Source organism: Camelina sativa, chromosome 11 (assembly GCF_030686135.1).
Source record: "Camelina sativa cultivar CO46 ecotype springtype chromosome 11, ASM3068613v1".
In the NCBI taxonomy this organism is placed as follows: domain Eukaryota; kingdom Viridiplantae; phylum Streptophyta; class Magnoliopsida; order Brassicales; family Brassicaceae; genus Camelina; species Camelina sativa.
The window spans coordinates 39,306,064-39,332,577 of record NC_141890.1 but is presented as its reverse complement, the minus strand read 5'-3'; the positions used below and the strand labels follow the sequence as shown (position 1 = coordinate 39,332,577).

The window sequence follows — 26,514 nt, the reverse complement described above, 5'->3', positions numbered from 1 at the left end:
TTTTGTGATATACCATTCTGTTTTCTTAAATAAGTAAGACTCTATATGTATATCCATCAAAACTTTGTATACTCTTCATTCCCCAACTCTTAAATGTATATCAATTTATTGTATCCATGACTATATGGATATTAATTGGTTTTTCTTTGTCCTATTCTCCTTGCTTTCTTCTGTATCGAAGCTATTGCATAAAAAGTTAAAAAACCAAGTTCTTGAAACATATATACATTGATTTTTTATTATCCACAGCATAAGTTGTAACTTGCAAATAGCTTGATCATTTGATAGAAAACCTTGTCGTGACATAAAATGTGCTATAATAACCAAATAATCATGTTGCCAAGGACTTGTAATCAATGGCTTCCGCAACTTTTGTTTTTCTTTCTCAGTTTACCTGACCTCTAGCACTTTTTGAGTCTCGTTTGCATAACAAGGTTCGATTCGAGTTTGTAGAAGACAACGTAACACCAGTGTTTTAAGCGAAAGACCATTTATTCATATCCCTTATTAGAGGGCTACACCTTTTGACACAAGGGATCCCTTCTAGAAAATTCTCGAGCCCTTAGCCTTCCGTATAGAAAGAGGTCAGACAAAGAAACAATGCCATGAGTTGAGAAAACAAAATTTAAACTGAAAATTGTAGGGCAGTACACCGAAAGAAGCCCTTCCAGATATTCTCAAAGGCTTTTACACCTATGAAGGGGTTTGGAAATAGTTTTCAACCTCATCAGCTGCATCATTGCCCCAAGCGCAAAGATAACTTTCTTTCAACAACTGCCTCTGTATCTTATACCAAAACAAAACATATCAACTGAGATGTATTTTCCCGATGTGGTACTCTGTCCAAAGTAGTAAATACAGATTTCCAAAAGTTTACATTCCTAATAAATGGAAAATATAAACTTCTTATGTAAGAATATGCAAACCTTGCTTATATGTAAGAATAACCTTGTAGCAAACACCTTGTCTTGCTCAGGAAGCCGTCTTTCAGCTTCTTCTGACTTGAGGTTGTGGAACAAAAACTTCTCTATCTACAACAGTCAAATGAAAACCATTGGAGAATGACATATAAGCAAAGTCTATAATAGCAACAATTTGTTACAAATATCGCTGAGAACACATTTGTACTACATATAACGTTTAGAACAAACGTTGATAAACTCAGACACAACTTCTAATATGAAACTCGTGGAAGTAGAAGATAGGGTGGCAACACAACACACACCTTGAGAGAAGCCTAACCCTGAGATAAGTTCTGTGTAGAAATTGGGTTCTGTCCAAATCCATCTGATTAAGAGACACCACCAAAGGATATTACAAACATTTCAAAACTCAACATTTCCAATATATATATTCTGATTTAGAGGTCATTCACAAACATTTCAAAACTCAACAAAACAAAAAAAAAAACCCAACACAAACAAATCAGTTAGGGATTTAGAGATTTTTACCACTAACTCGTTCTGCTCTTTGGCTCTTTCAACAAGAGCTCCTTCGTACTGAAGTATCCCCGGCGCCGCTTTCTCGTTACGCCACGCCCTCTTCAATAGCTTAATGTCCGATGTTAACATCATTGTTTCGTAATCCGCCGATGATCCCCCCCCCCCCCCGTTTCCGAATTCGACGCCATTAGAATCTCACGCGCCGCCTTCTCGTTACGCGATTTTAGGGTTCATATCGAGCCCAACAAATGTGTGGGCCTTTAAGCCCATTCGATTTTATTTGAACCGACGTAGCAATGGATTAATTCGGTTTAGTAAATTAATTATGTTTGTTATCGGTTTTGATGTGAGGGTTTAGGTTTTGGTTATTTCTTTTTCCTTTTACTACAAATTAGGAAATCATATAAAGGATATTTGGCAAATCACAACAAAAGAAAAGTCTCTCTCACTGATTGTAAGAAACAAAAAAAACTCTCTAATCTCTCTCTCTCTCATTGTAAGAAACAAAAAAAAAAAAAAAAAAGAATGGTCAAGAAAGGGGGAATGAAGACGAAGATTGAGATTAAGAAGATCATGAAGAAGAACTCGCTAGGACCTATCTGTGTCAAACGTCAACAGACTCTTCAGTAAAGCTTCTCAACTTTGTCTTCTCTCGGGCGCACAAATCGCTGTCTTAGCGACTCCTCCTTCATCTGAGTCCAACTTCTCATTCTACTCCTTCGGTCACTCCTCCGTCGATGGCGTTGTCTCTGCTTTTCTCTCGGGACAACGTCATGTTCCTGTTCCTAATCCCGAGGATGACAAAGCGATGAGGGAGGACGTTGGTATCTATTTGACTCGTAAGGATCTAGGGTTAGGGTTTTGGTGGAACAACGAGAGGCTTATCAGATCGGAGAATTCGCGAGAGATTAGTGATGCAATTGATTCCATGTGGACGTTGTTGGGTAATCTCAAGGAATTGCGTGCGGATGAAGCTTCTTTCATTAATAATAATCAAGCTTTCGTTAATGATCACGAGGACCTGAAGAACAACGAGAAAAGCAATTTTATCTTAGACGGCGCAACTCAAGAGCTGAATCAAACCCTTAATCATCTTCAGTCTACTTCTCCAATAATTTGTTGCATCCCTCCTCCTCATGCTATCGATGAACAGTCCACTTGTCCAGATGATGATTCTCTCATAGCGGACACGGTCTTCACTGGCGATTTACCTGAAGACCAAGATCAGATCACCTCCCGCTTTGTGAAAGCTTCTGCGTTACCGACAATAACAACAACTCTTTTACTCAAGTTAACTTGGATTTCGATCAAGAGCTGGATATTGATCAACTCAGGAAAACCTCGATCACTGTCTTTGAGCTTCAGTTCAGTTATGTAATACTGTATAACGTTTGTGTTTTTGGTTCTATGTTTTGTGTTGTATTTGTTGGTTTATTTCAAAAACAATTCTTTTCATTAATCTTCTCAGATCAAAATAGGAATTACAAATCAACTTGTATATATTATCTGAAACTATTGAATTTGCATTGGTAGCTAACCAAAAAGGTAATTCTATAGAATCAGTTCATGAGCATTTACAACAAGAAGCATGACTGTCATCGTAGCAATTCTCTGGTTTTCTTGTTAATGCATTTCTTTTGCCCATTCCATGAGATTTCTTGATTGTTTGTAATTGTGATAGCTCAGTTTCATCAACTTCTAGCATTCTCTACCTCGAACGGCATAAAACTGTTAATATCTGGTGACAGCTACTTATTCTGCTTGCCCAAAGTTTCAGCGATGTCTCTATATACCAACAAACAAAACACTACTTGAAAGTGCAACAGAGCTCTGAAGGGAACATGCAGCTGTGAAGGGAACAGGCAGCTGTGAAGTGTCTCATAGGGCTGATATGCTGACGTGGCATGACGTGCTGATGTGGAGAAGTATTGTTGATACGATGACAAGATGCGTGAGAAGGAAGGAAGAAGGAATCAAGATATACTCGAAGATATTGAGAGTATATTTGATAAGAAGAGAGAAGGGAAGATATTTTCTTAGAGATAAGGAATATTTCCTTTTAGTTAGGATTCAGAAAGATCTAGGTTAGAGATTGTTTGTGGGGTTATAAAATGACGAGGGCTAGCCGCAAAAAGAGTTAGCACTCGTGGGATAAAGTTTGTGAGATTTGTAAACCTTCAAGCAAATACAAAAGGCTTTGAAGGTGAGTGTGTGTAGTATACTCTTTTAGATCTACACAAGGTGTTGTGTTAGATAGATAGAAGAGTGAGCTTTATTTTTCAAGTCTTGTAAGAAACGTGGATTTTTATAAGATTTATTAAAAGCGTTTGCTTGGCGCGTTCCAAGTGTAGTTTTGTGTGTTGTGTTATCTCTATAGCTTAACAATTGGTATCAGAGCAGACACCTGATAAAAAGTCTGATATCTTTTTCAACAGGTGAGATCTTGCGACTAGGGTATGGAGAAATCACTGGAGGTTGTTACTTTACAAGGGCCATTGAAACTGGATCCGGAATGCTTCGGTTACTGGAAAGTCTCGATCCAGCAGGTCATCTCAAGCATTGACATGGAAGCGTGGTTTGCAGTGGAGGACGGCTGGTCTCATCCAACTGAGAAGAATGAAGATGGTGAATTGGTGCAAAAACACAGAAAGAAGTGGACAGCTGAAGAAAAGGCTGAGGCCAAACACAATTCGCAAGCGTTGTCAGTCATCTTCAAATCTTTGCAAAGAGATATCTTCAACCAAGTTCAAGGTTGTGTGTCAGCTAAAGAGGCGTGGGACATTCTGGTCGTGACTTTTGAAGGAACTTGTAGTGTTAGGCGACAAGGTTGGACAATCTTGCGTCTGACTTTGAGAATCTGCAAATGACTGAAACCGAATCTGTGGCGGATTATAGTAGCCGGTTGAGTGGTATTGCTCAAGAGTCTGTCGTTTTGGGTAAACGATACAAGGACAAGAAACTGGTCAAGAAATTCCTTAGAAGTTTACCTGACAAGTTTCAACCGCACATGTCTGCAATTGATGTGTCTCTTAATTCTGATGAGCTCAAGTACAATAAGGTTGTTGGGATGATGCAGGCGTTTGAGATGCAACTAAAGAAGAAAGAGAAAATGAATGCTAAGTCATTTGCTCTTAAAGCTGCAGAAGAACAGAAGCTTGTTGAATCGCAGGAGCTTGAGCACGAAGAGAAGGTTGGTCTGTTGGTTAAGAAGTATTTTTGCAAGATGGAAAGAGGTCAGCGGAAGGGAACTCCATCACTTGCAAGTGCAGATTCTGCCAAGGGGTTCAGGAAGAATGAAAAGTCAGAACGCCAGTGTGCTGAGTGTGAAGGATATGGTCATTACAAGGCTGAATGTCCAAACAACAAACGGAAGCACTCACTGCAATGTTATGGATGCAAAGGTTTTGGTCATACCAAGACTGATTGTCCCTCCCAAGGAAATAATCAGAAGTCCTACATCACATGGAGTGAAAGTGATTCTCATGAAGAAGATAACAAAAGTGAAATTTTGAACAACTTTGTGGCTCTGCTGGGAGTAATCGAGGAAGATGAAGAAGATGAAGTTATGTTGTTGCAAAAAGACATTGACAAGAAAATTGAGTCAGACTCAGATGGGGAGGAGGCTGGCCTGTCAATGGAAGATCAAATAAGTTTTCTTATTCAACCGATTGTGCAAAAGACTCAAGATAACAGTGAGTTGTTTGCCGAAAGAAATACGCTTCAGATGAACATTGCAATGTTTTCTAAGGAACTGAGTGAAGAAAAAGCCAAGTCTCTGCGTCTTGAGAAGCAATTGGAAGAACAGCTGAAGAGCATCAGGATGTTGAGTAAAGGAACTAAAGATCTGGACTTCTTGCTCAGTACTGGACAATCAAGCACTGCAAAGTGGGGTCTGGGTTATCAAGGAATCAACTCTGACAAGTCCACACAGTTTGTTAAAGCGCAGAACTCTGAGCCAAAACTCAAAGCACAACCTGTTGCACCAAACGGATTTCATAATCAGGTCCCTAAGGTAACCTTGCATCCCAGGCAGATGTTTATGCAGTGTGAGATGCCGGGGAGACAGTTGTATGGTCCACAAAGCTATCCCCATGCTGCTCAGCGACCTGTTGGTCTCAGCAGGAGAAAAGGATGCTGGTACTGTGGTCATCTAAATCACTACAAGGCCCAGTGCTTGAAGTTTCAGAATCGTGTGACAAATCTAGTGCAGAATGGTAGCTTCTACCCAACTGTTAGAAGAGTTAGGGAAGGGTTTGTTAGAAAAGATGATCTCTATTGTCATGTTGCACACGCAGCAAATAGAACTGAAGTTGAACAGGCCACGTGGTCTTTTGACAGCGGATGCTCCAGACACATGACAGGGGCTCTCAAAAATTGGTCTCACATAGAAGATGTTGCTGCTGGAAGAGTCACGTTTGGAGATGGAGGAAAGGGGACAATTCGAGGGAAGGGTGCAACTAGTGGTGACACTCAACCCCAAATGAATGATGTGTTCCTGGTAGATGGATTGAAGGCCAATCTGATCAGTGTCAGTCAACTGTGTGATGAGGGCTTAGATGTTACTTTCACCAAGAAGGATTGCAAAGCTGTTGATCAACAAGGGTCTGTCAAACTCAGAGGTAAACGATCTGGGAATAATTGCTAAATGTGGATATCAGAAATGCCATGTTTTAATGCCACTGTTGAGTTAGACACAGAGCTGTGGCACCAGAAACTTGGTCATTTGAATGTGCGCACAATGTTGAAATTGGCAAACCAAGAAGTTGTACGCGGACTGCCAAAGCTGAAAGGTGATCCACACTTTGTATGTGGTCCATGCAACAAGGGAAAACAGATCAAAGCATTTCATGGGTCTCTGACAGATATTCGCACAAGTCATGCTTTACAGTTGGTTCACATGGATCTGATGGGGCCTACACAAGTTCAGAGTATCTCTGGTCGACGATTCATCTTTGTGATGGTGGATGACTACACTCGCTACACCTGGGTAAGGTTTCTTCGTGATAAATCTGATACTCTTGAGTGTTTTCGTATTCTTGCCTTGCAAATTAAAAGTGAGAAGTGCTCAATCGAAACCATTCGAAGCGATCATGGTGGTGAGTTTCAAAACGACAAGTTTGAGCAATTCTGTGGACATCAAGGAATTACTCATCAGTACTCTGCACCAAGAACGCCGGAACAGAATGGTGTTGTCGAACGTAAGAATAGAACGCTGCAAGAAATGACACGAGCTATGCTACATGGAAATCAAGTGCCTCATCGGTTCTAGGATCAAGCTGTGAACACAGCCTACTACATCATCAATCGTGTGCATGTTCGCCCAAGGACCAGTAAGACTCCCTATGAGCTTTGGAAAGGGAAGTCTCCAACTGTGCACTATTTCCATGTGTTTGGATGCATGTGTTATATACTGAATGATAAGGATCAGTTGGGTAAGTTTGACTCGAAAAGTGATGAAAGTATCTTTTTGGGTTATTATGGACATAGCACTACCTTTCGTGTCTACAACAAACGTCTGAGATCTGTTCAGGAGACTGTCAATGTAGTGTTTGACGACACCTCATTCCTACGAGTGGCATTGGTCCCTATTGTCTCCGACACGGACCTGGTAACTGATGCTGAGAAGTATGTGCCAGAAGCTGCCAGTCCTGTTGTCTCTGACACGCCTGTATCACCATCTGGTTCGGATCCTGTGCCTTCTCAGGTTCATAGGAATCACTCCTCTACTGATGTTATAGGTGCGATTCAGGGGGGTAGAGTTACCATAGGGAAGCATATTTATTTTGCTCAGTTGGCTCGGAAGAAACAAAAGGCTGTTGTTCCAGAGTCTGTCTCTCAGGACTCTGATGTAGTGCAATTTGCATGTTTTGTTTCTTCCATTGAGCCCAAGAATCACAAGGAGGCGCTTCGTGATGAGTTTTGGGTTGCTGCTATGCAAGATGAGTTGGAACAATTTGAACGAAGTGATGTTTGGGAGCTCACTCAACGTCCTGTTGATGTCAACGTCGCAGGAACAAAGTGAGTATTCAAGAATAAGAGTGATGCTAGTGGCTGCATTGTAAGGAACAAAGCAAGGTTGGTAGCTCAAGGTTATTCTCAAATTGAGGGAGTTGATTTTGGTGAAACCTTTGCTCTGGTGGCAAGGTTGGAGTCAATCAGGTTTATGTTTGGTATGACATGTGCTCTTAAGTTCACTTTGCATCAAATGGATGTTAAAAGTGCCTTTCTAAATGGAATACTGCAAGATGAGGTTTATGTTGAGCAACCAAAGGGCTTTGAGAACTCGCAGCACCCTGAGCATGTTTATCGACTAAAGAAAGCTCTGTATGGTCTAAAGCAGGCACCATAAGCATGGTATGAGAGATTGACTACGTTTATGATGGATCACGGATACAGTCGAGGGAGTGTTGACAAAACGTTGTTTGTTCTCAACAACAACAATAATCTGATGTTTGTTCAGATCTATGTGGATGATATTGTCTTTGGCTCCACGTGTCAGCCGCTTGTAAAACAGTTTGTGGAAAGCATGTCTCAGGAGTTCGAAATGAGTATGGTGGGAGAGCTAAGGTACTTTTTGGGATTGCAAGTTGAACAATCAGCTGATGTGATCTTTGTTTCTCAAAGTACTTATGCTAAGGAGCTTGTACAACGCTTTGGCTTGGATAAGAGTAAAGAAGCAAAGATCCCAATGGGCGCAAACGACAAACTCTCCAAGGAAGAAGAAGGGGAGGATGTAGATGAGAGACTATACAAAGGAATGATTGGAAGTTTGTTGTATTTGACTGCTAGTCGGCCAGACATATGTCTGTCATTAGGGATTTGTGCATGTTATCATGCCAAGCCTAAGATGTTGCATTTATTGGCTGTAAAGAAGATCATCAAGTACATCAAAGGGACATTGGACTTTGGCATCTATTATACCAAGGATACCAACACCAGTCTGAGTGGATATTGTGATGCTGATTGGGCAGGTTTTGTGGATGATCGTCGTAGCACAAGTGGAGATTGCTTCTTCATGGGCAACAATCTTATCTCATGGCACAACAAGAAACAAAACAGTGTCTCTCTATCAACTGCTGAAGCTGAGTACATTGCGCTAGGAAGCTGTTGCACACAACTTCTGTGGATGCGACAAATGGCCTCTGATTATGGTATGGAATCTGATCCTCTTTTAATTCATTGTGATAACTTGAGCGCAATAAATATTTCAAAGAATCATGTTCAGCATTCACGAACCAAACATATAGATATTAGACACCACTTTGTTCGTGTACTAGTTGAGGCGAAACTGATCGAGATTGACCACGTGAGCATTGATTTGCAGTTAACTGATTTGTTTACCAAACCTCTGGACTTCAACAGATTTGTAAATCTGAGGAAGTCCATTGGTGTTTGTGAGTTCTAACCTGTTTTACCTAAGATGTGTTGATCAGAGACAGGAACATGTGCTAGGACAGGTCATGGAAATCCTAGAATATATAGAAGATTAGCACTCTGAAAGCAATCGTGGGAAATAGCTGCCTGTCATGCCGGTCTATCCATCCTGTCAAATGTTGTCATGTTTAAGAAGGTCAAAGAGCTGTGAAGAGACACATACATACATTCTCTAGAGGAAAACTCTGATTTGGTGGCGAATTTCTCATGATGTCACTATTATACATGTCGGTGAAACAACTAAGAGAAGGCTGAGACACACACATATATATATATATATATATGTATATATATATATATAAAAAAATTATGCGTTAACCAATCCAGCTGCCTTAACATGTTTGGGTTGGATTGCAGACTAAAGGCATGGCAGTGTGAAAGACTAACCACTTGCACTAAGTATCTGATTTTCAACAATTCAAGAGGTTGTGATAGCTCCTAGCAAATGTTCTGAACAAGTGGTTAACACAGCAAAGGTACGGTTAATACTGTGTTTTGTGTTTAAATTTTTTTTTTTTTTAAAAAGATATAACAAAAAAAAATCTTGTTTTGCTCACATGTGTTTTTCTCGATCTGGGTGCCTTCACGTTCATTGTTAGTGGATGTGTGTATTTGATGATTTGAGTCGTGACCAGATACAGTTTTCCTTACTGAGGTGGAGAATCTGATTTATTAGGATCCTATGATTAATGCTCTTGAGATTAAAAAAGGGAAAAGTATTCGATGTACCATAACAAATTCGTTGAGTGTTTTCAGGGTGGAGTTGGTTGATGGGCCGAGGCTTCACAGTCCATTAAGGTTCATGAGGGTGTATAAAAGGAGCGGCTAGGGTTTTTGAGTTTCTCTCATCCTTGCGATTTCAGATCTTTGTCGATTAAGCTTCTATTTTTTTTTCTCCTCTGATTTTGCTCTCTAACTCTTGATCACCATGAAATCTGTGTTTAGCGGTTTCCACTATGATTCCACTCAGATGAGGAGCTTCACACCCCTCCGTCAGCCCTACCACCGCCGTCTCCCTATTTTCCGATTGATCCTACAACGGTGATGGTCATCTACGAACCCCGCGATGAAGCAACTACAGTGCCTCCAGTGCCTGAGAATCCTTCTCCCAGGCCGATGTCTGTCGAAGCGGATCACGACACATGCGACTCTTCGTCTTCTCTACCAAGAAGGACAAGATCTCGTTATCCGGTGGTTGATCTCACTGGTGATGTCCCTTTGCCTACTCTGTCAAATCAGGGAATCTCGTCCCGGCTGCGTAAATGACAACCAGCTGCTGATGCGGACAGCCGCGACTCCAAGCGTCCGTCTCTTGGCAAGGACAAGGGTGTGTCCTCGTCTCGCGGTGCCCCTTCAAAGGAATTTGACTCAAAACGGTTCATATCTGCTGAGGCTGCTCGAAGGTATGGTTTCTTTGCTTCTCGAACCATTGCCGCTGAGGTTTGCTACTCTCTGGGAGTTGATGATCCAGCTAGGGATCTGCTTGATCAAGCTGGTCCATTGAAAACTGTCACTCAAATCGGGTTTTATTATTCTGATGTTGTCTACGAATTCTGGGCGAATCTTCCAGCAGTTAAGGTTGAAGGGAACTCAGTTGATGTGCTTGTTAGAGATTGGGTGTATGAGTTCTCCCCAAGCTGCATTAATGCCTTGTTCGGTCTTCAGGCTGTTGACGTGCGCGAACAAAGACTACAAACAGCTGCAATTCTAGAGGAGGATCTTGCTCTTTTTCTATCTGGTGGCAAAGTGAAGACTTGCAAGCAGCTGGTGTCAACGGCAATCAAGGACCCGGTGATCAAAGATTTGCATAAGATATGCTGCAGCAACATCTTAATCTTATTTTAAAAAAATTTACGGCCATGGTTAACATATGGTTAAGTTTTAGTACTATTTTATGTAGGGATTTCAATCTTTACAATCACCATCATTTATCCTTTTGTTCTCATTTTTATTATTTTAGTGAAGGAAAAGTTGGTGTAGAATCGGATATTTGTAAGGTCGCACTCGTAGAATGGTTGGTAGAGTGTAGAGAAGACGGATGATGCAAAAGATGGTTCGTTAATTTAAGAAGATTGTATTGGGACACTTATTAAGACATTCTAAGAAGATCAATGACGATAACTACGGACGAGCCACATAATGACAAGTTTCTATCAGGACATAAGGAAACTCATACAATATAAAATTTCACTATATAACTCAAAATCATAAACATTGAACAGAAGAACTACAGAAGGTACTAGCACCACCCAAAACTTATGCTATGTTTTGAGTTCATATAAAGTCAATTTGGCCAGATTCGATTGCTCCTTTTACAATCTTGTAACGTATGAAGTAGAGATCACCGCGCTCCATCTCCACAGTCTCGGGGCACTCTCCTCTCCCAAAGTGTTATGAACCAACTATTTGCTTGAGAATTAAGAAACGATTGAAAGCTTAGCTCCCTCTAAATGGTGAACTAGATGAAGAAATATATATGGAACAACCCGAAGGCTTTATAGTCAAAGGGCAAGAGAAGAAAGTTTGTAAGCTTAAGAAGTCTTTGTATGGACTTAAGCAAGCCCCAAAACAGTGGCATGAGAAGTTTGACAACACAATGAGGTCGTTTGGTTTTACAATAAATGAGTGTGACAAGTGTGTGTACATTAAGCAAACCAAAATTGATACGATCATTGTATGTCTATATGTGGATGATATGTTGATAATGAGAACAAGTAAAGACATTATCAATGCCACAAAGAAGATGTTGAGTGAAAGTTTCGAAATGAAAGACATGGGATTGGCTGACATAATTCTTGGGATTAGAATTAAACGAGAACCAAATGGTTACTCGCTTACTCAGTCTCATTATGTGGAGAAAGTTCTAAAGAAATTTGGTCACGTTGATGATAGACCGGTAGTTACTCCGTTTGATCCAACATGCAAGCTGTCAAAGAATGAAGGAGAAAGTGTGTCGCAGTTACAATACACACAAATCGTTGGAAGCCACATGTACATTACAAATTGTACAAGGCCAGATTTGGCTTACAAATTGTACAAGGCCAGATTTGGCTTATTCTTTGAGTCGATTAAGTCGATATTCAAGTAATCCAAATAGAGATCACTGGCATGCTTTGGTTAGAGTATTGAGATACTTAAAGCATACAATTAATTATGGTCTATATTTCACGAAATTTCCTTCTGTATTAGAAGGATATAGTGATGCTAATTGGATCTCTGGAAGTACAGATAGCAAATCCACAAGTGGTTATGTGTTTACACTTGGTGGTGGTGCTGTGTCTTGGAAATCATCTAAACAAACATGTATTGCACGCTCTACAATGGAGTCCGAGTTTATCGCATTAGATAAAGCTGCGGAAGAAGCTGAATGGCTTAGAAATTTTATTGAAGATATTCCCTTTTGGCCAAAGCCCGTAACTGCACTATGTATCCATTGTGATAGTATGGCTGCCTTAAATAGAGGAAAAAATAAAATTTACAATGGCAAATCAAGGCACATACGTCGGAGACATGCTACAATACGAAAATTGTGTTCCAATGAGGTGATATTATTGGATTATATTAGATCAAAGGAAAACTTGGCTGATCCTTTGACTAAACGCCTACCGAAAGAGCAAGTCGTATTCACTTCGAGGGGAATGGGTTTAAAGCCAACACAATGAGTCATCACTTGGTGGAAACCTTACCTAGCAACATTGGAGATCCCATGGTTTAGGTTCAAGAGGCGAACTGGCTGAGGAAGATTCAAGAGAAGAATACACATTTCTAATTCCTATGAAGTAATTTGTATTTCCATTGAAGATTAAAGGGATGAATATTTTATTCTTAATAATATTAATATCTTTTCTAAAATGTGGAATAGAATGGACTATTCTTAATTAATGTTACCTATATGAGAGTCGGTGTCGTGGTCGCACCTATGAGAATTGATATGGCTAAATTCTCTAGAGCTCTCACGAAGCTGGGATTTGTTCAGGACCAAAATGAACACAACCGTATAGACTTGAAATGAGCTGATGATATATGTGTTTCACTTGTTGTCTCGGTTTGCTATGAAACGTGGTTAGTTCAAGACAAGGGTTCACTACCTACAAAGTTAATCCGATAAGTGTTTACTAGGAAAGGTTCAAGTCCAAAAGACACCTTCACTGATGCATATTGATTCTATTTTCTCAGAAATTGTTGAAACTTATTTTCTATTCAAATGTGGGGTATTGTTGAGTTTGAATAAGAAAATGTGGGGTATTGTTGGTGTTTATAATATAGTTAACATATATTATAAAGTTTACGTAAGCACCGGTTGATAGAAGAGATGCATCCATTGGTTTAAGTAACTCTTGGTTTAAGCATCTCTTGGTTTAAGCATCTCTTGGTTTAAGCATCTCTTGGTTTAAGCATCTCTTGGTTTAAGCATATTGATTCTATTTTCTCAGAGAGAGAAACAATATGAGAGAACCACAAATAAGAGAAACAGAGATTGAACTTGATTCAATCTTCTTCTTCTCTAAAATCATTTTCTGGAAATCTCAGAGTAGGTTTGCTAGGGTCTTTGTAAGGTGTCAATACAGAGATCGATAGTTGTATCCTGCAAGATAGACACCCACTAAAGCTACTTACACCATAGTAGGGGTGAAATTCTGTCTTAGGAGATTGCGTTCTGCAAGCCTCTATCAACATACGTTTCAGTTTTGTAAGAAAGAAAGAATCATCAAGTAAGTTTCTGGTTTGTAACAATTGCAAACTGTATTTGTTCTGTTCTATAAAGAAGACGTAGTTGGATACGTATGATCTGATCTGCATCTATATTCTAGGAATAACAGAGTTTATAAGCTCCGACGGTAAGTTTGTCAGCAGAAACCCGTCAGTGACTTCCACAGAAAACGTTACTAAAAATTGAGAATCACCACCTGAAATTTTGCTTTCATCACTCAAAAAGAGAAATGTGTTGCTAGCTTGAAAGTGATCAAGAGTGAATTGTAAATTGTTAGCATTACCGGGGAAATGAACAAGATCTGGATCTCCAGCTGAAAAGTTGAACTTGTCTCTTTCCGGGTGAAAGATGAGTGATTCACTCCCGTTACTCTCCAGCATTATATATTGAGGAACGTTAATGTACGGCGGATCATTTACAGGTTCAACAAAAACCGGAACATCCAGATGATTGATCCCGTTCTTGTTCTTTGTGGACAGCCGAAGAGAATCAACACCAGCAAAATTCTCATTTCTGAGGCAGACAAGACCAAAGAATAAAAATGAGAGTGGCATCTGAAACTCTTGTAATACTATAATAACTATCTGTGATTCCATATATGTATACCCGAGATATTGAATGGACTGAAGTGCAGGATTGATAACTCCTACTTGTCCTTCTAAGATTAAGAGCCTTCCATTTTCACCTCCATTGCTAACTGAGAGTCTTCCACTTGAAGGCAGTCTAAACTACATCAGCATTGGAGATAAAATGACCGATCCCGAAAGTGCTTGTACTGTAACTGAAATGTTCTCTGACAGGTCTGAGTAGCTTATCTGCAACCCAGAGAAGCCACTGTAATAACATTCAAGAACAGGATTACTATAGCTGCAGTGGAGTATTAGTAAGATAAACTAACGTAAACAAGAAAAGACGAAGAATGCTTGCCCATATCTCGGACTAATAAGATCTTCAGTTGCTTGTAATCCGCCGGAAAATGAGACAAACTGAGGAGGAGCAGTAAGAACAGAGATGTAGACTGTAGCTGCGGCTAAGTTTCCATTTATATCAGCTATTATATAAGGAAAGGAGTCGTTTCCTGAAAAGTCCTTGATTGGCGTGTATCTAAGCACGTTTCCATCTCTCAGAAGAGAACCATGACCTGGCTAACATCCAAAAACAAATAGAAAACAACAGTTTACAGACAAAGATTTTGCTGCCGTCAGATGATTTAACTATCTGCAAAAACATAGAAGAAATGCAACTTTCGATCCTCACTTGTGAGAAACCGAGCATGCTCGCATTGCCGCCAGCAAAATAGTCGTTTTCCAGTGGTTTAAAAGATATTGACTCATCTTCCCATACACTGACTGGATCATTATAGGCTCTTGGAAAGTATCCATCTGAAATCATGGCAGAATCTCAAAAACATGCAAATCATGGTGTGAAAGAAGAAAAGTAATGGACTTACAGCTGTACACATTTACTTCAAAGGGGCAAGGTTGGATATGTTTATTGTCAACGGAAACGCAAATGTGGTAAGTACCCACCTCCATGGCCAGATAACTACCAGTATAGGTCCCATCATTATTATCTACAAATTCCCATGTAGTGAAACTTGAAGTATTAGCTGAGGTGATCTCCAACTTCAAACGGGACGGTTGTGACGGTACAGGATTGTAGAAGCCGTCCAAGAGCAACACCACAATTTCATTCTTGATTTGCTTTGGCACTTTTCCACTGAATTGGGTCACACTACACGCCGCCACATTAACTTCACCTGAGAAAAGCAAGAGTGAGAATGGGCCTTTTCCAATTTACTAGACACTCTCTAAACATTGGAAATATCTAGTTGTCTAGATTCGGGTAAGGAGCAGGATACCTGCATATACTTCCGTGATGAAAGGCTGGCCTCCATTGAGGACTATGTTTCCAGATGATATAAGAATTTTATAGATTCCACTCCTTTTTGCAGTATAAGTTACGTCGAAAATACTCGCTTGAGTCGCTAGGTTACCTGAAGCCTGCAAGAAAGAACTCCCCTTAAGTCTCTAGGCCTAATCAGGTATGCATACGCACAAATGCAGAGAGAGAGTCTTCTTACTCTTCTGCCATGTTGCTCATACAAGGGGGTAGCAGTTAGGTAACTTGATCCACTCCCTGTTAAATCATTTGCCAAAATAAGCCACAAGTGAAGAAATTGTGGCTTGTGGTTGTATGGTTGGCAGAAGAAGGAAAGTAGGAAATTGTACCATTGAGGGTGTCTCTTGGCTGTATGGTTGGCAGAATAAATGAGGAATCAGCGTCTAGTAGGATTCTGACCTGAAGTCTATCCGCTTGGACTGACGAGGGGTAACCATAAGCATCAGTCGATTCAAGTAAATAGAGAAGCCAAGAGACTCCCCAGCAATAGAAGCATTGATCCCTGAACCATTTACTATACTTGTTGATCCATCACAATAACCTGTCAAGAAAACAAATAAGAGGACTAAAAGAAAAACATCATACCATAAAGCAGTTTAGGCAAACACTGACCTATATATACTGTATACGCATGTGGCATACCAGAGATGCTCACATTGTGCTGCTTGATATCAGAAAGAGTAAGCAAGAAATTTCCTGGTTCAAAAGAGGCTAAAAGACATAAACTGAATCCCCGGCTCTACATACTCAAACTGGAAATCTGATACCGGTATGGACAAACCAGTCTCTTTTTCCACCACATCAGCATCGAATTCGTAAAAACCAGAAACGAGGTTTCCAAATCGATCTCTCTGGTGTAAGAAGATGTCCATTTTAGAAAACATCTGCCATGTGTTTAGCTCTGACTTCCATATGCTCACACAATTGGAAACATCCAAAGGTCCTGCTCAAACATGGCTCATAAAGAAGAGACAAAGAAAACCCCTGAAACTCAATCACCTTCCCGGCTTCAAACACATTCCTTAGTCCCATCCAAGACACAACACATACCGATGGGTACATCATCCCTTCACAAAAATTTATTAGTATAATCTCTCTGATTACTTTTAATCCAAAAATTTCGAGGAACATCAAAAAACTCAAAGAAACCTGTTTCGACTTCGAAGTGTAGCGACGAATCCAACACTTTGAAATTGTCTTCGTCTATAACGATGTTGAAGATCCCAACCATGATTGGAGTAAAATAAATCTTCCAATTTCCAATATCTTCGCCGAGATGTAGCCAAACCCCAGAAATGTACCAACTGTTGCCGATTTTGCCGTTTACAGTAACTGTGGGCTTAAACGCTCTCTGACCTAACGAAGCGTTGCCATGGTTTTCGAAATTCCCGACAACTTTGATCGAAATCGCAGCGATTTCGCCAGATTTGAACTTTCTCTTATCATCCGACCAACTGAATGTAAATTTCGGGAGCCCAGATTCTTCATCTACGGTAAAGAGAAAACACTCCAAAAAAAAATCAAAAACCCCGTCGAGTACAATTAATAATGCTAGTGAAGAGAAAAACACAAACGAACCTGTGGATTGGGAAATTGAGATCGCATTGTAGAAGAAGAAGAAGAGAGTTAACAGTTTGATAGCCATTGATTAAAAGAAGGAGAAACTGTATCATCGATTTGATGTTTTCTTTGGGGATCAACTGCTCTGATTTTTTTTTTTTTTTGGGTTTTTTGAATTGGGACATTTTTTTCTTTTTTCTTTTTATGAAATAATTTTGGGTTTTGATCGATGGATGGAAAAGCAACACGTGTCATTAGTGCAATTATTAACCGTTTGATTTATCAGTTTTTTCTTTCTTTTGAAAAAAGGGTTTATTGATTTATCAGTTTGTTCTGATCACAACATTCGGAAGTCTATAATGTTTAGATCGAGCGTCTTTATTATGTTCATGAATGTTGTTTATACGATGGTTGTCAAGTATGACATTAATTATATAGATGCTGCATGTAGACGTCTTAACTTATCTTCATCGTTAAAGTGACAAAAACGTTAACAAGATTCAGTTAACTACACTGCAACTTTAGACTCAGTTTACAGTGTTTAATATGCAAATTAAAGTTTGGTTTTCATATACATATATCTTGTATGATGAACATTTGTTTTGAGAATATGATGTAATCATCATATACATACATAATCTGATCTGATCTAATCGAATCAATGTTAACCACCACACAAGACTTTTGTTTTCCTATTAGCATTTACGTTCGGTTTCAAAACAGATCCAGGCCAAGAAACTAAAACAGTAAAACCCAAACCAATCCAGAAACCTATCGTATTGGTTTGAAGAGCCAAGTAATGACTTCAGCCTCTACCACTTTTGTTAGTCTGTTTGCATAACAAGGTTCGTTGCTGACTTAGAGGTGCTATAGCTACGACCATTGAAACAAGGAGAGCTCTTCCATAAATTTTTAGTTGACCCTTTAGCTTTCAGACAAACAAACAATGCCATGAGTTGAGAAAACAAAATTTAAACCGAGGATTGTAGGGTTTTACCCCGAAAGGAGCCCTTCCAGAAATTCTTAAAGGCTTTTACACCTATGAGGGGGTTTGGGAATAGTTTTCAACCAGCACTAGACGCGTCTCGGTTAGAACCTCACTAGCTGCGTCATTGCCCCAAGCGCAAAGATAAGTTTCATTCGACAAATGCCTCTTTCTTTAAATACCAAAACAAAACCGACCAAGTTGATGTATTTTTCCAAGACTCCATCCAAAGTAAGAGATATATACGTTTTCAAAAGTTAACATTCCTAATAAATGGAAAATGTACTTTGTTAAATAAAGTAAGAATAGCTAAATATGATTAAGACTAAAAATGGTAAAGATCGCGTGAACGCAGGCTCTTCCACTTGGGGAGACCTTAAGCTAAGCACCCCTCCTTTATGTGCAATGGAGGTCACTAGCTTAGGCCACTCGTCTTCTTGGTCACGAGTTGACCCGTCCAGGTAAGTACTTTTCTCTGCCGGCCTACATCTTGTTTTATACTCTGCTTCTTCAATTATACTTTCAGTTCTAAGCGATGTGGGATTGATATGTTCATTCTCTTAAAAAAACGACATGAGTTTAATGTTATACACATGGATGGGCCATACGTTCTCTAAGCCCATTCTAGTGGATGGGAATACTTATCAAACGTTCTTTACTAATTGAAAATATCAAAATATCATGAATCTGTGGATCGATAATAATAAAGTGTCATACATTACTAATTAACACATGGCACGGTCACTTAGAGCATCATTAGTTAATACCTCTCCTAGCATACTCTCAAATTTATTAATCATTAGGATCAAATCCGCGCTACAGCACGAAAAAATATTTATAAATATAATTTAATATAAACATAACAAATATCAAATCTAACTTTCTCTAACATATGATTATGAAATTTACAAACCACATAACTCTTGAAAAAATCAGTGATACTATTTATTGACATATAGTGTGTACCATATATTTTAATATTGTTTCTATTAGTTAAGTATGAAAATATAATAAAGACAAATAAAGAAAAATACGATCCGTCGCAGATGAATACTACTTTTTTGCATGTATAGTATTGGTACAATAACTTTAACATTGTGCTTAATTTTTTTATTAATTACACATTAATTAAAAAGTTAGTCCATAATTTAAATAGCAAAATACGTCATATAGTTTTTCAATAAAATTTGTTTTCGTAAATATTTGGATAGTATATTTTGTGAATAAAAATTCATGTGTACCAGCTACAAAATTTGGTTAAGTCATCTACAAAAAAAATAAAAGTCTAATCATTCATCAAATGATGCATACATATAATACAATAATCGAATATATTAGAAAGGACTAAACATAATGGATAATATTATATTCAAAAATTCTAACCAACCGATTCAGTTACATTTTCGTGAGCTTCCACAATCCATTTTGCAACCAATTCACATCTGCAATAATATGGGAACAAAAGGTACAAACTAAATAATGTCCAAGAAAATACAAATACAAATGAGAAAATGTAGTAGACTTACCAATGCTTTTGATTTTCTAGAATTTGGTTAAGTCATGTATAAATGAAAGTCATTTAAGCATATAAAAATGACTTAACGGGTTAGGTTTTGTTTTTACCTTCAAAATATTATATTTTCCAATTAAACCTACAATTTCAAAGAAAAGGACTAATATTAGATTAAACAAAATGAATGAGAAAAAGTCATTTCTATATTACTAACATATTAGAAAGTGAGAATTAGAGCTTACATATGATTCGGTCAAAATCATCATCAACTTTGTAATTTGTCTCTCTTTTGTAAGTTGAGTATTCTTCTTACAATGAAGCACTTTTACCTGAATTTTCTAGGTTTGTTTGAAAGGTTTGATAGCATTGAGGCTTGTGAAACCATCATTACCAGCCATATTTTTGTCACAATTTTGCAAATAGAGTTTAGTGGGGAAAATGAGAATGATATGAGAATAGCACAACGTCATGCTAATATTTATAGTTTAGAGAACTGACTATAGGTTTAGGGTTTTGAAAATATTCTTTGAAGATTACACAGGTTTGTTAAGATCACATTCAGTTAGTATCTATTTTGTGTACATAGGTATTACCCAAATTAAAATGATTTGAACTACAACATTCCAAATTTAAATAGAATAATATATAGATAACTAACATTCCCATAAATTTTGTTTACTATTGATTAATTCATAAAATATTAAATATTCAAGATCCCTATGATTACGTAATACTTTGATATCTATGGTTTGAAATTTCCGAAATTCATTACGTTGGATTAAATTTGATTTTTTTCCAAATTAAATTTGAAAATACAACAGTATCTATGAGCGTATATTGCTTCAATATATTTTTTTTTATTAATTTCCTTTATGAAGATATGATATTGATTAGGAACTTTTGGTTGAAACGTTTATTATTTATGGCAACTACTTAAATTACAGTTTCTGCCCATAAATGATATTTCTATAATTAAAATTCCCGAAATAATTTATTTTGGTATTTTCATATTTACTAACTGATTAATATAACACTAATTTCGTTAGTTTCCTAATTTACAGGCACCAAAAATATTCTCGCAACTACAATTGTTTTGTTTTGGAAATCTATTTAAGTTTCATTTAATATTTATTATGTACGATTTAATAAGACCCAATAACCCATTTATAATTTTCGGATATTGCTCACCCCAATCCGATTACCTTGATTTCGGGTTTGTTTTTTTAATTGACCCGAAGTAATTTTGTACTTCGAAATATTATTAATACTAATTTAAGTAAAGCAACTCTAAGAGTATTTTTTCAAAATCATTCATTTATTAGAGAACCCAAACAGGATTGCTCAATTGTTTAAATAATAATTTTTAATTTTTTAGTAATTATCAATTTTAATAATATAAAATAACAAAACAATTATTAAACATTTTATATTACGTAAAACTTTGGAATCTTAAACATATTTAACAAACTTTGAAATATTGAACATATTTTACAAAATTCAAAATAGTTCACATATTTTACAAAATTTGAAATATTAAACATATTAAATAAAATTCAAAATAAGATTTATTGTGCGGTTGTCCCAAATTTTTGCCAGATATGCTCAAATTTTTGTCATTTGTGTATTATGAACGTCATTTCGAATGCCCATCATATTATTTATAGTTGTTGGCATATCTGTAGAATACGATAAATCGACATGAGAAGTTCCGCTTCCTTCTCCGTGATAGAACTCCGAGGGATAGTAGAATTTGTATTCATGTCGTTCGTCTTCCACTATCATGTTATGCAGGATGATACATGCTATCATTATTTTTCCTATTTTTCCTTTATCCCAAAAAAGTGCGGGATTTTTCACGATTGCAAATCGTGCTTGCAAGACTCCAAATGCACGCTCTACATCTTTACGACATGCTTCTTGATTTTGAGCAAAGAGTTTTGCTTTTCGGCCACGTGGAAGTGTAATGGATTGGATGAAAGTTGCCATTTCGGATAGATACCGTCAGTGAGGTAGTACGCCTTATTGTATTGTCGTCCATTGACAACGTATGTAACTCTCAGACCTCGGCCCCTAGGATATGATCAAACACCGGTGAGCGGTCCAAAACATTGATATCATTTAACGTACCTGGTGGTCCAAAAAATGCGTGCCAAATCCATAAATCTTGTGATGCCACAGCCTCTAGTACGATTGTCGGTTTTCCAGATCCACGTGAATATTGTCCTTTCCACGCAGTGAGACAATTCTTCCACTCCCACTGCATACAATCTGTGCTCCCTACCATTCCGGGGAAACCGCAATGTTCTCCAATATTCATCAATCGTTATTGATGATTAGTGTGTCGATCAACAGAGGAAGAAAGCGCCAACTGCTCTGATTATTTTTGGGTTTTGAATTACTCTTTTTTTTTTGGGAAATCATTTTGGGTTTTAATCGACGGATGCAAAAGGAACACGTGTCATTAGTAAAATGTTAACCGTTTGATTTATCAGTTGGTTCTCATATTCCGAACCCTATAAGAGCATCTCCACTCATGGGTACTCATGTTTTTGGGCCCTAAAACAATATTAAACAACCCAATTCTGGGTCCACAAAGGTGAGGATCGTTGCTGTGGGAAGCAATTTTAGCAACGGGTTAAGAATGCTACGTGGCATACTGTGGTAGGTTGGAGCGAATATATAAAATGTTTTTTTTTTCCTATTTCTTCTCTCTTTCTCCTGACTCTCTCTCTCTCCTCTCTCGCAGAAGACAAACGATTGAAGAGGCGATTCATCTTGAATCGGAAAAATCAATGGATTTCCGTTTAAGTCTTTGATTTTTCCAACTTATACTGGAGGATAGTTGGTCACCCGGAGGCGATGGCTTCCAGATCGGCTCAATCGTGAGAGTCGACTGTTCGGTTCTCACAGCTACCAACGGCGACGGTTCCTTTTAGTGGGACAACGATGGCGGAGGATTCTTCTGGTGGCCTACAGGGAACGGTGAGATCCATTGGCTACCGAATCGGAGATAGAAGGTTCGTCTTCTCCTTTCCGATTTATTGCATGTATTTGAAATTAAACTTTGGTTGTCTATACTAGTTAGGGTTTCAGATTAATTGATTGATTGTTAGATTTGTAAATGTTTTATTTCGATTTGACTTATTAGGCGTAGATTATGAGATTAGTTTGATGTTCAATCGGTTTTGAGAATTTTTTTGGAGGGTGATTGGGTTTATGTTTTAATCGAGTTATTGTCTGATAGTTTTTTCAAAAATTAGTACATTTTTATGCTCTTGTTATCTTGTGTTTGTCTGTTTTGTTATAGAGTGAAGATTGGTTAAAGTGAAGTGGACACACGTTGGATTCTCTTACTTGTAAAGGTATGCTACTCTAGCTTTCATTGTTGTTGTTTGGTTTTGTTTGAGTTTGCGTTTGTGATGAATGTGTAGCTTTTTATATTGTTTAAGTGTTATGTTTGTCTATGTGTTATAGATTGTAAGAAGGATTGAAGTGTTATGTTTGTCTTTGTCTTGATGTGTTATGTTTGTATTTGATGATGAGAATGTTTGATGTTCGGTAAAAATAATTGAACATCAAACCGTGTGTTTTTGTATTTGATAAGTGATGAACTGTGTGTGTTTAAAAATTTGCTCAAGGGTTTAAAATTTTCCAAAACCGTGTGTGTCTTAAATTTAATCCTTGTGTTGTTATGCTGTTTGATCATGTGGTTGAGTTTGAGTTTGTGTGTAAAATTTTCCAAAACCTATATGATTGAGTTTGAATTTAGTATTAATTTTAAAGATCAGCTTTTTGAAACGTTTACCCAAGAAGATTTACTGAAAAGTGTTTCAATCGGTCTATTCATAGAGATATACTGAAAAGTATATCTCTTTAGTACTAAAACACTCATTAGTCTTTAGCTAAATAAACCTTTATTCTCTTTGTCTAACCTTTAGTATTAAAGCTCACATAAACCTTGAGGTCAATATAAACGACCATTGTTAAACACTAACCCAAACTCTTAACGTTTATCTCTCCAAACCCTTTCGTTTTCACAAACCTAAACTCTCAGCTTTCACAAACCTAAACTCTCCGCCTACACTAACACAAGCAATGGATCCTAGAAACCCTTATTGTTTTTGGGATCAAAATTTTGTTGATCTTTTGAATTTTCAAAAAGACTCCAACTGTTCTGATAATCCTATTCCTCCAATTTCCACCCAATCCTCTCAGCCTATTCAGTTTACTAATCAATTTTCTTCTCAGCCTTCAAACTTTATCCCTGGGTTTTCTTCTCAGCCTCTTAACATAACCCCTACATCTGAATCTGAAGATTGTATCGAGGTTACAGTAGATGAGATTGATGAAGACGGAGGCAGAGGAAGTAGGAAGCGGTGGAGTGCAGAGGAGGATGTTCATCTCATAAGCGCTTGGTTAAACACAAACAAAGATCCAGTGGTGAGCAACGACCAGCGGCTACAAATTTTCTGGAAGAGGGTTCCAGACTATTACAAAGCTCATGATGGAGATGCTACTTTAAACGCAAGAGGGCCTTCACAATGTAAGGCAAGGTGGAGTAAGATAAACCACCAAGTCAACAAGTTTGTTGGGTGTTACTCACAAGCGAATACAAGAAGGAAGAGTGGACAATCAGAAGATGATGTTGTGAGCATGGCGTATGAGTTTTACAAGAATGACATGAAGAAGCCGTTTATGCTTGGACATTGTTGGAGAGAACTGAAGAATGATCAGAAATGGATCACAGAACGACATGAAGAATGTAGCAATAAGCGTACTAATCTTGCTTCTGAAGGAGATTTCTCAGCTCCTTCGAGCAATGGTGGAGACGAGATGAGGCCTTCGGGGTTTAAGTCTTGTTAAACTATTGTTTAACTTGTGTTCTTCTTTTGTTTCAGGTTTTGGGATGACATATGAAGCTGTCTCGTTGCCATCTAAAGTTAAACATGTTGGTAGTCAAGCGAATGGAAGCTGTCTTTTTTTTGTATTGATGTGTTCTGTTTGGAATCGTGAATGTGTTGGTTGTTTTTTAGTGCCATTCACGGGTGTCTCTTTTGTTTAAGTGTGGTCGGCTTTTGTTTGTTGAACGGACTGTTTGCAACCCGTGAATGTGTTTTGGGTTGTTGTATTTGTTTTTGTAACCCGTGAATGGTATTGATTGTGTTTGTAAGGTCTATATATTGAAGGTTCATGTTCAATTTCATTTGCGCTTCTGATCAATTCTTCTTTTCATTTCTTCCTCCCTAAAACATAACAAACATTTATCTTATCATCCTGATCATTTATCTTATCATTACTTCTTCTCAATTCTTGTTCTCATTTCTTGTTCTCATTTCTTCTTGTTAAATATTTCCATTACCAAACTAACAGGTTTCCATAAACCTTAAAAAAAAAACCCAACTTCCAATAAGCCTCACAACTAAACCAATTTGACGAATAATGTCTAATTGGAGTTCTGATCATGAAGTTGATCAAATGGTAGAGGAGGAAGTTGATAGTATAGTGGAAGGGATTCAGTACAACTACACTAAAGAGGAAGAACCACCAGCTCCAATATTTCGACGAGTGCACATAAATAGAGACCGCGAAGAAGGCCACACTCGGCTACGGAATGATTATTTTGGTGAGAATTCGACTTACACTCCCGCTATGTTCCGCCGTCGCTTTAGAATGAACAAACCATTGTTCGAATGCATAGTCAGTACTATTGAGAATGGAGTCCCGTACTTCAGACAAAGACGAGATGCTACTGGAAGGCTCGGTCTTTCTGCACTTCAAAAATGTTCTGCAGCTATACGTATGATGGCATACAGATGTTTGGCAGATGCGGTGGATGAATATTTACGACTAGTTGAAACAACCGCACACAAATGCCTTGAAAATTTTGTAGACGGAGATATCCATCTATTTGGAGACGTTTATCTCAGACGACCTACAGCGGAAGACCTCCAAAGATTACTGAATATTGGAGAACAACGCGGTTTCCCCGGAATGGTGGGGAGCATAGATTGTATGCATTGGGAGTGGAAGAATTGTCCAACTGCATGGAAAGGACAATATTCACGTGGATCTGGAAAACCGACAATCGTACTAGAGGCAGTGGCATCCCAAGAGTTATGGATTTGGCACGCATTTTTCGGACCACTGGGTATGTTAAATGATATCAATGTTTTGGACCGCTCACCGGTGTTTGATGATATCTTAGAGGGCCGAGCTCCAAGAGTTTCATACGTTGTCAATAGACATCAATACGAAATGGCGTACTACTTCACTGACGGTATTTATCCCAAATGGACAACTTTCATCCAATCAATTACACTACCACGTGGCCGAAAAGCTAAACTCTTTGCTCAATGTCAAGAAGCATGCCGTAAATATGTAGAGCGTGCCTTTGGAGTCTTGCAAGCTCGATTTGCAATCGTGAAGAATCCCACACTTTTTGGGATAAAGGAAAAATAGGAAAAATAATGAGAGCATGTATTATCCTGCATAACATGATAGTGGAAGACGAACGACATGAATACAATTTCTACTATCCAACAGAGTTCCATCACGGCGAAGGAAGCGGAACTTCTCATGTTGATCTATCGTATTCTACAGATAGACAAACAAATCTACATAATTTGATGGGCATTCGAAATGACGTTCATGATCCACAAATGCATGATCGTTTGAAAAAAGACTTGATTGAGCATATTTGGCAAAAAATTGGTGCAAAACATCAATAAATTTTCTTCCGAATTATGTATAATCTGTTTAATATTTTTTATTTTAAATTTATGTTTAATATTCCTAAATTTGTAATATTTTATTGTTTTATATTTTATGTAAAAAATTATTATTTAAATGATTGAGCAACCTAAGTGAGTTTCTCTCTAGTGGAGGATTGATTTTGTTTAAGTTACTAAGTGAGTTGCTTTAATTAGTTTAGTATTAATTTTATAATTAATTAAGATTTGAGTAACCC

General features: G+C 38.0%; 3 protein-coding genes and 4 pseudogenes across 9 annotated transcripts; 3 read left to right on the top strand and 4 right to left on the bottom strand.

Moving 5' to 3' along the window:
• Positions 1 to 473: 473 nt before the first annotated feature.
• LOC104725406 (DNA replication complex GINS protein SLD5-like) lies at positions 474 to 1,650 on the bottom strand. 6 transcript variants are annotated; one of them, XR_015570491.1, is made up of 4 exons: positions 1,452 to 1,650; positions 1,226 to 1,287; positions 927 to 1,031; positions 474 to 786 (listed from the first exon to the last, which is right to left on the bottom strand). XR_015570491.1 is itself a non-coding variant. In XM_010444070.3 (3 exons), exons 1-3 carry the CDS (start codon positions 1,572 to 1,574, stop codon positions 694 to 696), a joined length of 321 nt encoding a protein of 106 aa, XP_010442372.1. In that variant the 5' UTR covers positions 1,575 to 1,646; the 3' UTR covers positions 474 to 693. The 6 variants fall into 6 exon arrangements, 2 of the variants coding, with proteins under 2 accessions (XP_010442372.1, XP_010442373.1); XR_757905.3 differs by having other exon boundaries at positions 474 to 780; XR_015570492.1 differs by having other exon boundaries at positions 927 to 1,027; positions 1,452 to 1,646.
• Positions 1,651 to 1,952: 302 nt separating this feature from the next.
• Positions 1,953 to 3,295, top strand: LOC104728728 (uncharacterized; annotated as a pseudogene).
• A 1,010-nt stretch (positions 3,296 to 4,305) lies between these two features.
• LOC104728727 (uncharacterized) lies at positions 4,306 to 6,087 on the top strand. Its single transcript, XM_010447672.2, has one exon. It carries the CDS (start codon positions 4,306 to 4,308, stop codon positions 6,085 to 6,087), a length of 1,782 nt encoding a protein of 593 aa, XP_010445974.2.
• Positions 6,088 to 13,562: 7,475 nt separating this feature from the next.
• On the bottom strand, positions 13,563 to 17,227 carry LOC104725404 (protein GAMETE EXPRESSED 2-like; annotated as a pseudogene). Its single transcript, XR_015573099.1, has 12 exons — positions 17,068 to 17,227; positions 16,639 to 16,977; positions 16,102 to 16,556; positions 15,819 to 16,030; positions 15,671 to 15,726; positions 15,449 to 15,590; positions 15,038 to 15,346; positions 14,845 to 14,969; positions 14,515 to 14,732; positions 14,194 to 14,421; positions 13,871 to 14,100; positions 13,563 to 13,783 (listed from the first exon to the last, which is right to left on the bottom strand). The product of XR_015573099.1 is annotated as a protein GAMETE EXPRESSED 2-like (transcript).
• An 811-nt stretch (positions 17,228 to 18,038) lies between these two features.
• Positions 18,039 to 18,180, bottom strand: LOC147935163 (U4 spliceosomal RNA; annotated as a pseudogene).
• Positions 18,181 to 18,379: 199 nt separating this feature from the next.
• LOC147935162 (U1 spliceosomal RNA) lies at positions 18,380 to 18,503 on the bottom strand (annotated as a pseudogene).
• A 6,483-nt stretch (positions 18,504 to 24,986) lies between these two features.
• LOC104728724 (uncharacterized) lies at positions 24,987 to 26,006 on the top strand. The gene has a single exon (XM_087472887.1). It carries the CDS (start codon positions 24,987 to 24,989, stop codon positions 26,004 to 26,006), a length of 1,020 nt encoding a protein of 339 aa, XP_087329013.1.
• Positions 26,007 to 26,514: the final 508 nt, after the last annotated feature.